This window comes from Mastigoproctus giganteus, chromosome 14 (assembly GCF_048544385.1).
Source record: "Mastigoproctus giganteus isolate SK-2022 chromosome 14, ASM4854438v1, whole genome shotgun sequence".
NCBI lineage: Eukaryota > Metazoa > Arthropoda > Arachnida > Uropygi > Thelyphonidae > Mastigoproctus > Mastigoproctus giganteus.
This window is the reverse complement of record NC_143588.1, coordinates 18,266,392-18,281,877: the sequence shown is the minus strand read 5'-3', so window position 1 is coordinate 18,281,877 and position 15,486 is coordinate 18,266,392. Positions and strand designations below refer to the sequence as shown.

The window sequence follows — 15,486 nt, the reverse complement described above, 5'->3', positions numbered from 1 at the left end:
CTACTGTTGCCTTTAAACTTCAAAAACCGATTATTCAATCACTCTTTGATCACTCATGTTAATGATCTGATAAGAAGTGACTGATATTTAACTATCTATATCTATCTCCTATATCCTATCCATCCTCTCCAATAGTTTGTTTAGTTCTTCCTTGAATTTATTCAAGTTATCCTCTACCACCACAACAGATGGAAGTTTTTTCCAACAAACCAAACCACATGCTGGCTAAAGGCAAACTTCCACACATCTCTTCTGCACCCGTCCTTCCTCAATTTGAATTTATGTCCCCTTATGTGCATAGTCTGAGCAAGAGGAAGAATCCCATCAGCAATGAGCTTGCTCAGTCCATTCAAATCCATCCATTACAATAGGTTTGTAAAAAAAATAACTTTACCATTATGAATTGGATATTTTATCTTTTGGGAAAACAAGAAAACATTAACCATGGGAAGAAAGTTACAAGAAAATAGTTTTATTATAAGCAATTAAATTTTGGGAATCATTCTGATCCAGTGTGACCACTCATTTTACAAAACCTGATGTGCCTCCTAATGGATTAACTATAAATGTTGCCATTCAAGTTAAAGTTTCCCCTTGATACATCAATACTTCTCTTTTTTTTTCACCACTACTGGTCTGAATATTTTTTAGAGGTTAGCATAAACAGCATGGGGACTGTTTAGTAAATTATTAATATAGTATGATATAAGAATTTATTTATTTTTTTACATGCAATACAGATGATTTCTTATGGATTTTTCAGATTTGGAGAACTGAAAGGTTTGCACTGCACTGTTGCAACTTTTAAAGGTGAAAATAAAACTATACATACCAATGAAATTGATATTGAAGATATGGAACAGAAAGCCCAAGAAAGATTTGAACAGGTAACAGTTATACATTTAATGGATAAATGCAAACAGCTTGTATTCATCTACATAAATTATCCAAGAATTATTATGTACATTATATTTTCTTAACAGGCATATTCAAATTTTAAAAAAATGTTTTAGCCCTAGTTATTTCTTAATAACAAAAGGCCTTTTTTCACTGAAATATGCTGTCTTTATAGATCGCAGTGGCCAAATTGTGAAGACATTCCTGAAATTTGTTGCATAAGATTTTTGAGAATAACGAAAATCAGTTTATTTGATAATACTTGCACACTTTGCCATTTGCTAAGTGAAGTTAATTGGCAATAATGATAGTTTTTTTTGGCTATTTTCAGTATAGTATAGTTCACTAGTGTTCAGATGCATGCCATGCCATTCATTACTAATCCTCACTGAAAGTTAAATCATTTTACAATAAATGAAAGGTAGTTGGAAGAGAATTTGATGAAGCTAAAAGTAAACAAAGAACATGGGGCTAATGGAATATATCCAATTACATTAAAAGAAGCAGCAAAAGAGGTAATTAAATCTTTAGCTATAATAATGAAAGCATCCTTGGATTCAAGGTAAGTCCCTACAGATTCAAGATGTGCAAATGTAAACTTCTGTTCCCAGAGGTGGTTCAAAAAGTGAAGTGAAAAATTAACTTTGTCGCTTGTACCCAGAATGGAACAAACACACTTGCATCGTGCCTGTAAAACAACAATTTTTTTAATTATAAAAAAAAATTATTTTTAACTTTTTTTTTAAAAAAATTGAAAACGGTGTTCTATTAATTATGATTTGCTAAACTCAATTACAAAACAAACAAAAATAAATGAATGAAGCAAATAATAATAAAGAATGGTTTTATCATATTTCTTAGAAATTGAGTTCATTAATCCCCTGAACATTGATATTAACATGAAGTCCCAGACTCAGTTGATGTATTTTTGTAAGCTGTTCAAATTTTTTTTTTATAAAGTCACTGAAAGCAAAGCTCTACAAAAAGATTAAGGGAGCTCTCACTGGCATCCCAGATGGTACATAAGTATGGGAGTTGAGCATAAGAAACAGATGCTATCACTCTGTTCACATCTGTTAAAACACCAAACAAAAAAAAGTAACTTCTCTTAATTCATAGTATGTCAAACTGAAAATTGAATTCTCCTGTGTACCTTTGTCCATCAATATTCTGCAACTAGTTATACATTATTTTCAATTTCATTTACAATTTTTTTTTAAAAAATAACAGTAAAATTTAAAAAGTGGCATCTGACAGGTGTCATGTTAGCAATGGAAGATTAAATAGCAGATAAATTCCATTTGTCAGATATACTTGAAATATTCAAATTGTTTAAACATTTCTGAATTTGATTCAGAGTATGGGAATCTGGCTTTATGAATTGAGAGCCACTTAAGTGCCCAAAATTCAGCTCTAAAAATTAGGTTGCAATTAATCGCAGCAGAATGAGTTCAAATGGACAACGCATAAATTCCAACTGATCTTATATATGTTAAAAAGTATTTAAAATAATTAAATGCACAAGGCATAATACATTAAGAGTTTAATATCTATATAATATCGGTGTTTAGATACACCATAGACAACTCTTAAAAAACTACAAAGTAGTTGTTGTGGGCATCATTTGCTCTTTCTCATATTGTGCTCTGCCTTCACGACGAGTTGCCTTGATATTGCACTACCTCAAATAAGTAACGCTTCACTAATAGAGAAGACTATTGTTACTTATTCTCAGTGAGTACCACCACCCAGACATGTTTCAAGGCTATTGGCCTATCATCAGTGGGTGGGCAGGTACCCTAGTATTGCAGACATGACGACCCAGTTGTGAAGTTAATCACACAATATGAGAGATACCAAAAGGTGTATAAGATAATATTTAAAATAATTAAATGCACAAGGCTAATACATTAAGAGTTTAATATCTATATAATATCGGTGTTTAGATACACCATAGACAACTCTTAAAAAACTGATGATAGGCCAATAGCCTTGAAACATGTCTGGGTGGTGGTACTCACTGAGAATAAGTAACAATAGTCTTCTCTATTAGTGAAGCGTTACTTATTTGAGGTAGTGAGGTAGAATTACAGAGTCTGGAGACTAGGCACCGGCGAGGTGATCTGATAGAGGTGTATAAGGCTTTGAATGGTTTGAGCATGCTCAATGCCAGTGGGATTCTTCATCTTGCTCAGAATAATCAGCTCAGAGGGCATAAATTCAAATTGAGGAAGGACGGATGTCGGATAGATGTGCGGAAATTTGCCTTTGGCCAGCGGGTGGTTGGTTGGTGGAACCGACTTCCATCACTTGTTGTTGAAGTTGACAGCCTAAACAAATTTAAGGCTCAACTGGACAGGTATTTCGAGCGAACGGAGGGGTGAAATGGGAGTGGTGTGTTTTTTTGTTTTTTTTTGGCTGATGCTGAATAAGCTTGCTTTCTTGCATCATATGCCTCAACTAATGCTAATGCTAATGCTAGTGCAATATCAAGGCAACTCGTCGTGAAGGCAGAGCACAATATGAGAAAGAGCAAATGATGCCCACAACAACTACTTTGTAGTTTTTTAAGAGTTGTCTATGGTGTATCTAAACACCGATATTATATAGATATTAAACTCTTAATGTATTATGCCTTGTGCATTTAATTATTTTAAATATTATCTTATACACCTTTTGGCATCTCTCATATTGTGTGATTAACTTCACAACTGGGTCGTCATGTCTGCAATACTAGGGTACCTGCCCACCCACTGATGATAGGCCAATGGCCTTGAAACATATCTGGGGAGCCTGATATTCACGGAGTTTCCGAGAATGGGTAACAACAGTCTTCTCTACTGGGGAAGCGTTACCTATTGGAGGAATTTTAGTTTTTGAGTGGTGTGAGTTGAAGAGTTACTGTCCCTTTCATTCTTCGACATGTTTCTTTTCCTCTTCCACTACTACTATTACTTTCCCTCTACCTTTTTGCTTTTCTAAGTCTAATAGGGACAAATGGTTTGAATTTTATAATTCATTTGTTTGATCTGGTCCAATGGGTTTTTTTTTCACATTAAATTCACAATAGCCTTGAAACATGTCTGGGTGGTGGTACTCACTTAGAATAAGTAACAATAGTCTTCTCTATTAGTGAAGCTTTACTTATTTGAGGTAGTGCAATATCAAGGCAACTCGTCGTGAAGGCAGAGCACAATATGAGAAAGAGCAAATGATGCCCACAACAACTACTTTGTAGTTTTTTAAGAGTTGTCTATGGTGTATCTAAACACCGATATTATATAGTTAAAAAGTATATTTTTCTCAATCTGGAACTTTGTAACCTTTACAGATCATGAGCCACATTACCAATGGCTATTGTAATTGCAGAACAGTGCTGTTCAAACAAAAGTTTGGCATGTAATATAAACCAGAAAAATTTAAAAAGTGGAATCTGTTAGACTCCAAGTTAGTAGTGGAAGGTTAAGCATAACCTCACCACGTCCATTCGAATTCTGTGCTGGGGAAAATTATGGATAGGAATAGAGCTATCAGGCAATCACAGCATGGATTTCTTAGTGGGGAGATCATGCCTGACTAATCTGATTAGATACTTTCAGGTGTTACAAGGAATAATTCTGGTGTAACTTAAATTTTTAATTTTTATAAAGATTTCACTAGAATTACAAAAAAATTTTGATTGAATTCTGCATTAAATGATATGAGGCAGTTAATAGTTATAAATGGCCACTTCTCCTCATGGAATAATTCAGTATTAGATCCCTTACTCTTCCTACTTTTATTAATTCCATTGATTTAGGTATTTAAAGTTTAAGTTTGTTGATAACAGAAAGGTAGGAAGAGGTAGTTAATGATATTAATTAATCAGTACCGGTAATATTCAGTAGTGGGAGTTTCCAATTTTGCACCCACAATCTTCAGTAATTCTAGCTAGTTCCATAGTCTAAATTTTATTTCTGAGTGTAGGATATTTGATGGAGTATCAAGTCATTTTTATTTAGTAATTTTTATAAGTATTACTTTTGTTAATCAGTTTCTAACTTTTTAAATCCTAATCGTTAAATTACAAGAATCAGAAACAGGAGTTTCTGATTTAGTGAATGTCGATCTATCAATAGTCTAGCTAATTCCAGTCTAAATTTTTATTTTGTAGTTTATTTATTTTTAATAAAACCCCACAAACTTGAAAGCTATTGGAATCCACAGTACTTAGCACCATGCATGGGTTGAAGGCAGAGAAGACAAAAGATATTTGGTGACATTAGACTTAATTTTTGCAGACTAATTTTCAGGAAATGTGAAGGAATATTGTATCAGAAAACAGAAAGGGTAAATGAGGAAGAGAAAAAGTTGGTTCTGGGAGGTTTGGAATGTGCAACTTTGGAATGTGAACAGTGAATGGATGCTAACTGTGTTCAGTCTATTTGAGGGAGAGAGGTGAAATTATAGACAGTAGTTCAGAAGAATAGTTCCCACGGAAATATCTACTGAAAAGGTATGCAGCAGAAGCAGAATGTCAATAACATTGGGAGTGGAGAGGCCTTGTAAGAGATAGGTCATTAATGAACTCCATTGCTCTCTTTTGAATAGTCTAGAGCAGCAGTTCCCAACCTTTTTTGACTCGCGAACCCCTTTCAACGTAATATTTTTTAGCGCGAACCCCTTTCAAATAACCCCTATGATTCTCTGAAATCATATATTTCTGAATTTATGTATATTTTAGTGCAATTGCGCTAAAATATACACCCAGATGGCACCGTTTCAGGGCTATTTGGCCCTTCTTTGGTGGGTGGGTATCCAAGTGATGTAATGATGACAAAACAGTTGTGTATGAGAGATGCCTGATGATGTATGATGTATTAAGAGCATAAGCCCTTAATACACTAGAGTCCTAACATATCATACACCATCAGGCATCTCTCATATTGTGGAGATATACTTCACAACTGTTTTGTCATCATTACATCACTTGGGTACCTACCCACCCACCAAAGAAGGGACAAATAGCCCTGAAACGGTGCTGTCTGAGTGGTGATATCCACTGAGAATAAGTAACAACAGTCTTCTCCTTCGGGTGAAGCATTACTTATTCGAAGTAGTGCAATGTCATGGCAACTCGTCGTGAAGGTATTCACAATATGAGATGTAACTTAAACGATGCCGCTATTGCAAATTTGCTAATCTATAATTGGCTGTGTATAAATGATGCAATTGCACTAAAATACAGGTTGATTCACTACCAGTGCGACAAACTTGCAGGAGGTGTAGGGGGCACAAAGACAAATCGGAATCACATAGCATTGCAGGGTCCGAAATGTCTTCATCATGCGGTAGAGGACGTTGAACAGGAGGTCGCGTGAACAGCGATCCTGCTGGAAGTCAGCATTTGCAAACCGATCATCTGCCACTACTAATAATAATAATAATGAAGAAATATGATGGTACCTAGCAGCACTAAACTATACTGAGAGCTGTTCTCACTCACAGCTTCAGTCTGGAAACTTGAGAACTCTTGAAAACTAATTATTTATTATTGATCTTAATATATTTCTTGACACTGAATAAATTGAAATTTCCCTTTTTCTTAAACAGGCAACATCAGAATTCATTCAAGGAGTAAACAAATGTTATTCAAAAAATAGTCATAGACTTACAAGAGCAGACAGGAATATATATTATCAGTGTAGAACGCAAAGACCTGTGAAGTTTAAGTCACCAATTGTTGAGCAACAGCAGCAGCAGCAGCATGTTAAGTGCATCAAATATCCCTGTGCTCATTTGCGAAACTCTGCTTCTTATCGTGGTACATTTTGCAATAGTCAGCGATATCACCCTGGTCACATACAATGCCATCATTTTTATGGACTAAGGAAAGATCCTTTTCACTGGGTTAATAAATCTCTGGTGAAAGTGTAAATATATATATATATTTTTTTTTTTTTTTTTACTTTTTATCAATGACATATTCTTAATTTAACCTAAATGATATGAAAAAGAATTGATTTCAAGATGTAAATAATTTACAATTTTGATATGTATTTATAAACTGACAATTAATAAGGAAGCTGAAAATGCTAAATTTTTAAAGAAATCATGGTATTTATATAACTTTAAACAAATTTATATGTTAAAATCATGGAAAGCAATCTTTCCTTTCTTACTTAAAGAATTATTATTGTGATTTTAGTTCTGATGTAAATAAATAGCAAATTTTTATTACAAGTACAATACCTTTCTTAAAATCATATTAGTCAATCTCATTATTGCAGATGGGTTCATGCAGCTGTTCATCAATAATTTAGCTCACAGGCACACATCAAAATGAGGAAAAAGTTGCACATCCTTAAAAGGTTGTGACTTTAAACCGTTTGGACTCAAATGATGATTGCTAAATGGCTATTCATAGATAGATCTTCCCCTCCCCCCAAGTATCAGAAATGCCATATTGTGTATTGTTTACACAATAAAAGAGATGACAACTTGAAATTTTGTGGTAAGTTAATTTTTCATAATTTGAGGTTTACAGCCAAAGATACCTACAAGTTTGACTATTATATGCCTCTTGGCATCCCTCATATTGTGTAAATACGAGAGACATTTTAAAAGTTTGTGGCCTGAGTATGAAAGATTTATTCGAAGAGTCTGGAATTTTACTATTCAACATAGTCTCCCCTTTGGAGTAACACACTTTTGCTACCAATTCTTTTTTCTTGGACCTCCAGGAATACATCCATTGTAGAAATGGATGGTGGGAAAATGGATGCCGGCCAGATATTTTTTTCAAATTAGGAAAAAGGTGAAAGTGTGGTGCTAGATCTAGTTAATATAGGGGATTGTACAAAGATTGTTAATATAGGGGATTGTTTAAAGTTGCACTCATGCAGTGCAGCCATGGCAATGACAAAATTTCTGGCGTTTTCTGAAGGTATTGCACTAGCAACACTCCATCAGTATCCCAAAAAACCAGTGCCATCACCTTGAGTTTCTTTGGAGGGCGAGAAGAGCTGCGTTTCCACTGTTTGGACTGCTCCTTTGTGTCTGGCTGAAAGTAATGGACCCACATCTGATCCATGGTTACAAAACTTGCAAGGAAATTTGATAGATCTACTTGAAGGCAAATGTCGCAAGTTCAGATGAGATGCTCAAAATGCTGGCAAGGTACCGAACTGCTCGTTCATCACTCTTCACCAGACCATGTACTCAACTTTTGGGGTGATGGACATTGCAGGTCTTCCACAACACGGATAACCTTCCAAGCTCTCCCTCCCTCATTTAAATTCTGTTGCACAATATACAGAAATAAAATAAGATAACAATAAAAATGTATATTTACACATAAAATTAGTGAACTGAAATAAAGTAAAAGCAAAAACTTTATTTTCAATTCTATATACTACTGGTTGGAGTTGATAAGAATATTCTGATATTGTTCATCCCCGATCCTGAAGGCTTCTTTTGTTCTAGGCATGTGCTGGATAGTGTAATGTGCTAAAAGTAGTAAGCAATGAGAGAAATGAGCTCAGAAAATAAGTATCCATAAGCTGAATTAAAATAAAATCAATAAATTATATGAATAAAAGGCCAATTATTAACTGAGTAGCAAATACTTATCAAGGGCTAGCAGCATTCGGTATATCCAAATTAGCAGTAGCCATCTGTTTCTGATTGCTATCTACAAGTTATAGCTAGGTCTGAAGATTGACCCCTTAGCTTCTGGGGTAAATTTTCAGAATAAGATATAATTGCAACAATTATATAACAGCTTTATATTTACAACAATTATATTTAGCAGTTTGGGCTAGTGGCAGAATAACCACTAGCCCAAAGCAGACAAATATAACAAATAAAAAATAACAATTTTTTAAAATTTTATATTTGTTATATTTTAGATAGCAGACAAAACAAGTAAATACACCAATATATAATGGGGGAAGGGAAGACTGCAAAGGACAGATTCTAAATTTAGGCAAAATAAGTAATAGAAAACCACTCTCCCTCGGGCACTTTAATAGATCATGGGGTGTAGAAATTAGAAATATAAAAAAAGTATAAAGGGTCATATAATACTCTGACATACTTTGAGTGAAAGTGCAACAGCCCATCTCGCAAGATGGGTGTCCTGGGATAACAATAAAGAGGAGTAATAAGATTATCAAAATGAATAGAATATCAACCAGTTGAATTTACCTAATTTTTATTCTATTCATTTCTTATTGCTTTTCTTTCCTGTTATACTACAAAACCCTTTGATACAGGGGCTGTTACACTGCTGGTATCTCAAAGTATTATTTCCAAATAATGTAACTCTTCCCTTTATAACTTTTTGCTTTCTATTTCTAATTTTTATATTCCAGGAAGAGTGGAATTCAATTTCATCCTATTTTTGCCACTTATTTTAGCATCTGCTCAAAACACACCTTGTTGTCTCTTTTCCTCCTTTTTAATATGTAGATTATGGTGGTTGCTCTGATTGGTGTATATACTTGTTCTGTCTGATGTCTGTTGGGCTGGCAGTTATTCTGCAAATAAGCTGCTAAATCGTTAAAAATTTTAGTATAATTTATTTTTATACCCAGTGGCCATGGGACCAATCTTTAGGTCAAACTACAACTAGCAGTGACAATCAGAAACACAGGGCTATTGCTAATTATTGTTTGCATATATTGAATGGTGCTAGACCTTAATAATATAACATTCATTGTATTGTGTTGATAATTGGCCCTTTGTATATAATTAATGTGTATATAATTTATTTATTGATTTTATTATGCAGGGCATTTAATGTTATTATGGCTCACAGCACACTTACCTGGTTACTTAATTTATGAGTTTACTGCTGTTTTACTCTTATAAGAGCTTATTTCTCCTGTTACTCACATAAGAGCTTATTTCTCCTGTTACTCACATAAGAGCTTATTTCTCCTGTTACATAAGAGCTTACTTCTCTTAGCTCATTACACATATCATTTCTCTAATAGTTCCATGCATATATTCCTGTGTGTGTGCATGCACATATGCTGTGCAACCTCAATATACTGCACTTGGTTATACTGCAGTTTTGGATATAATACAAGTGTGATCATGTCCCCAAGAGGGACATAAAAAATGCAGTTTATGGCAAAACACTAAATTCATAACAGACATTAAGCAGAAGCAAATTTTGAACCTCATACACAGAACTGGCTCCTACAGTGGTTTCCAGTATGGATCACTGACCTACTCTGTTCTCTTCTATGGTATATTCCCCCCAATTAGATAATTCATCTTTTATAAACAGCAGTTATCTGAGGGTAATTACTATATATGTTCAGTTGCTCCCCTCAATTACAGATGTAATAAAAAAAAAATACAATGAAATGGTAAGTGCACATGGAACCTCAAAAACAACATGTTTTGTCTAAGAGGAAATATGTTGAACCAACATATTTTATTCTCACAAACTACTATACAAAGGGTACTAGGAAAGTTTTGCAATACAGCTTTGTTTATTTAATTTTTTCAAAGTAATTTCCTCTACATTCAATACACCTCTCCATCCTCCGAAACCAATCTTTAAACCAGTTCTACCAAGTTTCACTAGGGAGTAAAGCACACTCGTTGTCCCAAGCCCGTAGAAGGTCCTCATCACTGGAAAACCGCCTCCCTTTTAGCTTCATTTTCACATGCGGGAACAGTGCAAAGTCGCAGGGAGCAAGGTCTGGACTGTAGGGAGGGTGCTCGAGAAGTTTCAGTCCTGTCGTGGTCAAATATTCGGTGCAGGCTTTGGCGCGGTGAGCTGGAGCATTATCGTGATGGAGGTACCAGGTGTCCATTCTTGACTTTGGCCGCAGATTCTTCATAGATCCAATGACTTTAGGCAGGCATTGTTCAGTATACCACTTAGCTGTGACTGTCTTCTGCGTGTCCAAAACGACACGTTCCACAATTCCACTCGATTTAAAAATACAGCTATCATTTTCTTCTTTACAGATCGGGATTTTCTGACAATTACGGGTGTGTCGTCATCATCAAAGACCCAAACTTTGTTTTGAGCCTTGGTCGGCAGATCGTAATAGTACAGCCAAGTCTCGTCACCTGTCACGATGTTGTTCACATACCGAGATTGTCCCTTATCAAACTTTTTTAACATCTCCCGGCACCAAGTCACACGTCGTGTCATCTGCTCTTCAGTCAGTTGATGCGGCACCCAGAGAGAACAAAGTTTCTTCACGTGCAAATGATCTTGCAGAATCGAACGAATTGCTGGTGCATTTAGGCCCAAAGTATCCTCTATCTGTTGGTAGGTCACTCGCCTGTTTTCGTCAAGCATTTTCCTCACAGCAGTAACGTTTTCCTCCGTAACTGACGTTCGTGGCCTTCCCGGCCTCTCAGACTTCTCCAGAGTGAAATTTCCCCTTTGGAATTCTCTATACCACCTGAATATCGTTGTACGATGTGGACAATCATCATCTAGTGCAAGAGTCATTTCTTCTAAGCACTGGTCTATGGTTAAACCACGCACGAAATTATACCGCAAAACTGTCCTTATCTCATTTCGTGACCACGATGCCATCGCAAGCACTTTACACCCTCACTACTAATGAATAACTGAGCCCATCGACTTGGCGCGGCGGCTACTATGCACGTATGAACATGTCTCAACATGCAGCAACAAGCAGCTTCCTGTGATTCATTGTTGCGTCATATTACAAAACTTTCCTAGTACCCTTTGTATTTGCCAGTTGCGATATATTCAGTTATAAAGTTTGCATGTGGCCTTCTTTTCAAAGATGAAATCACATTTTAAATGTGGCAAAAACTGCTAAAGGCATAATGCAAAGTGCGCACGAATTGGCAAACAGCAATACTGTAAAATCCATTTGTGTTGTTTATAACCAAAGTAGTACATCCTTGGGGGGGGGGGGGTGTCCCATAATCTGATCCAGAATATGACCTAGCCATTACTCTATTTTCTCTGGAAAACGGATTTCCCAGATGTTGTTTTTTGCCTATGTGATGATTTCCAAGATACCTTAATTGAATGCACCTATTACTAGTAAAAGGGGGAAAAAAAAAAAAAAATTTTTTTTTTTTTGGTTCCTTTGCATATTACCACCCAGCTATAGTGACTTTTGGATTATGTGACTGAGTTGTTCCTTATTTCCTATTTATGCACTATATTGTCAATTGGATTCCCTGTAAACCTTACTCATTTGTAATGAGATCATTATAAAAAAAAAAATTGACAATTTTGAAATTTTACTTTTTAAGTATATGAAACATTAAAGTTTAATATTTTCATTTTAAAATATGGCATTATTATTAAAAAAAAAAAAAACTACAGTAACAGTACATTTGCCATTTAAAACATTTAACCTGTTTTGTCCACTGACAGCAAAAATAGTAAAGCTAAGAGTTAAAAAAAAGAAAGAAAACGTGAAATGAATGTACTCACATAATGCTTGCTTAATAGATTGTCTTTTAGTCATTGTGTATTCAGGTTGAAAAAATTGGAAAACCTTGTTAAATTTTATTTTCAGTTATAATGCACTTAACTTATAACACGGGTGTTAAAGTTGTCCCAACACTCACATTAAATTGCAATGTAACTGATTATACAAGGGTAGAATTTGTATTAGCAGTGCAAACTCAATATAAACTCTTGTTCAATATTAGTCTGGGGTTTTAAAACACTGCAGTTGTGTAAATATGCATATTATATATGAATCAGATATGTGGTGATTTTGTAGAAAAATAGTTTTAAAATACTAAAATCTTTTTTTACCATTTAATTGATTACCCTGATTCTTACAAGTAAATTCATATAATTTCATAAATAAATTCAACCTGTTCTTAAGGAAGTGGTAAATGTATTCAAATATTCTTTAACAGCAAGTTTAGCATTATAAATACAATCCCCAACACCCAAACCTTCATACGAAGCTCCAAGGACACTAAGGTGGAGACCATTGCTTCTGATCTGTTCGTATATGTTCTTCAAATGGAGATGATGACCAACCAAATACTGGGGAATACAATGCTGTGATATGAAAAAAGAATTTTTATTTGCTTGCTACTAAAATTAACTTTATATGCTATACTCTTAAATCAGTGAAGCATTAACCATTTTAGGGGGAAATAAATTACAAAATAATTAAAATCACAAATAACGTAGGAAAATAGTAAAAACAATAATATTGATTTGGGTGCCTCCGTAGCCAGGTGGGCCGCAGCAGCAGCAGTGCATAACACACACTTCTTGATTAGACCGGGGTTCGAGCCCGTGACCAGCAAATACGGAGGATGCGGAAAGGTCAGGGAATGACCACCGCATATTCCCGGAGCAATATGGCCTTAGTTCCTAATGCTCTTAAAAACCAAATAACAAAACAAATATTAATTTAGAGTTTAGACTACAACTAAATCAAAATTAAAGTGTGCAGCTGGAAATAAAATCTTGCAAAATTGATATTTTGATACAATATCACAAGATTTTGATACAATATTACATTGTTCGGTGGACTATTCATCATTAGATTACTTAAGTTGCTTATTAAATGTGTATATGTATGTATACAGGATAATCACAAAAGTATCTTTACAATTTAGTATATTTCTCTTTATTTTCATACAATTTGTTTTCCTTTCATGTAAAAAAATAAAATTATAAATATATTAAGTTTACATAAACTCAATACAGGCAGCAAAGGTGATATTTTCAGAGAATGTCAATCAAGAGTTACATTGGTAACAGCAGTAATAATTATATCCTTCAGTCACTCATGAAGTGTGGTAATGATAAGTAACAAATTGCATCTGATGAGACTATACAGCAGTGTTTCCCAACCTTTTTCGAGTCACAACCCCCTTTTATAATAGCCAAGTAACCTGCGACCCCTGCTACATTTGCATAAAAAGGCATTTTTAATAGGGTAAAGAAAACACATTAAAAATAGATTTTTGAGAATATAATTCTAACCTAATATTTAATGCAATGGTTGTACTTGCTTCTGGGCAACCAGCTTCAAAATTTGCGGCTGAGTATTTGTTAAAGCCAACCTCGTGTCATCCTCAACATTCAGTCTATTTCTTGCCTTTGTTTTGATATGAAAAAGCATTGAAATTCCACTCTCCAGAGTTCTTTAGAGGCAAATGGAAGTAAAACTTGAAAGGCAAGCATGGTGACATTTGGATATGACTGATACACAGCATACTAGAACTGAGTCGGCAATTTTTTATAAAACAAATTACATGCTGAGGAATTGTTCCGCATATCCAAGAATTCATCCTGTACTTCATCGGAAATGCTGGCTACATTCATGGAAGCAGAGAACAGCTTCCTCTTCTGTAAGCTCAGGGAGGGTACCGCTGAAATTCCTTTTCAAGGGATTCAAGGTGCCCACCTTCAGATTCTCATCCAGTTCACTTTCAGATTTCTCTACCACATTGCAGAGTTTTTCAAACATGGCAATGTTTCCAAGATTTACTTTCCAATGCCAGTTTTGCAACTTGAATACAAATGCCTGATGATTGTCTTGAAATTGAATAATGTGTGTTTCCTTTCCCTGAAGTTTCAGGTTCAGCTTATTTAGCTGGTCTAAAATGTCTGCTAAGTAAGCAACTCTTTTCTTCCGAGCTTCATCATTAAAGTAAGCCACAAGGTCATGTTTCCCTTGCACTTCCAGGAAAAACTTGATTTCATCTTTCAACTAAAAGACACAATTGACAACATTTCCTTTCGACAACCAGCATACAAAAGAAGAACCTTGTGATCAGAATTTATGTCTTTACAGAGATTTTTAAACAGACGGGTGTTGAAGACTCTTGCCAGTAAGTGGCTGGTTTCTATCATGGCACCGACTAAATGTGGTTGACTATTGGCGAACTAAGTTCGTACCAGTTTGCATTAGACGGCCCATCGTGGACATTATTGAATTACATCACTGCAAACATGGTGGCGTCAGCAAAACATACGGGGTGATCTTCAACTGCGTTAAGAGAGCAACTCACCTTTATTTGACAGTGTTATTCATACATCGAGACACCAATTAAAAATGAATTTTGATATTAAATTTTGCATCATAGTGAATATTTTTTTCAGTTTACTATTTGTAACATAGAATTTTTTTTCTAACGATAACACTGCATTTTATTTAGGGAGTGAATCAAGGTCTGCGTAGCGGAAATTTGAAAAAATATTAAAGGCCCGCCATAGTAAATAATTAAAATAATATAAAATGTTTAATATGTATGAACACGGCGGGCTTTTAATATTTTTTAAGTATCTGCTGCAGTGGACCTTAAGTCACTTCCTTTAATGTATCAAAAATCAGTGTTACAACCACTAGTAGAATATTGCAGTGTAGCCATATGCCATATTGAAATAAATGAGTGCTGAAAACCTTTGTGGTGAAATTTCCTATAAAAATAATTGAAACTAAAAATAACTGCGGAGACCCCCCCCCCAGAAAACACTTTGCGACCCACAGGTTGGGAACCTAGGCTATAGAGAGAGAAAGAGAAAAACAGAGCTAACATCTAGTGAATAAGGAGGCCACTTAAGGGAAAAACCCAAAACTGATCTGGTAGCTTCAGTATTGATGATTTAGA

The 15,486-nt window shown here is 34.9% G+C and overlaps 2 protein-coding genes across 5 annotated transcripts in view; one reads left to right on the top strand and one right to left on the bottom strand.

Moving 5' to 3' along the window:
- LOC150075001 (protein BTG3-like) overlaps positions 1-9,581 on the top strand; it is a 32,351-nt gene extending 22,770 nt beyond the window's left edge. The window contains exons 2-3 of the mRNA XM_090389031.1: positions 764-887; positions 9,474-9,581. Of these exons, the coding sequence (XP_090245157.1) occupies positions 764-887; positions 9,474-9,581 (232 nt within the window). The remainder of the gene's footprint in view (positions 1-763; positions 888-9,473) is intronic.
- A 3,132-nt stretch (positions 9,582-12,713) lies between these two features.
- The window catches only part of Ppox (protoporphyrinogen oxidase), a 120,339-nt gene continuing 117,566 nt past the window's right edge, over positions 12,714-15,486 (bottom strand). For all 4 annotated transcript variants that reach the window (XM_090389109.1, XM_090389107.1, XM_090389110.1 and 1 more), the window contains one exon: positions 12,714-12,916. In XM_090389109.1, coding sequence (XP_090245235.1) covers positions 12,719-12,916 — 198 coding nt within the window. In that variant the 3' untranslated portion in view covers positions 12,714-12,718. The remainder of the gene's footprint in view (positions 12,917-15,486) is intronic.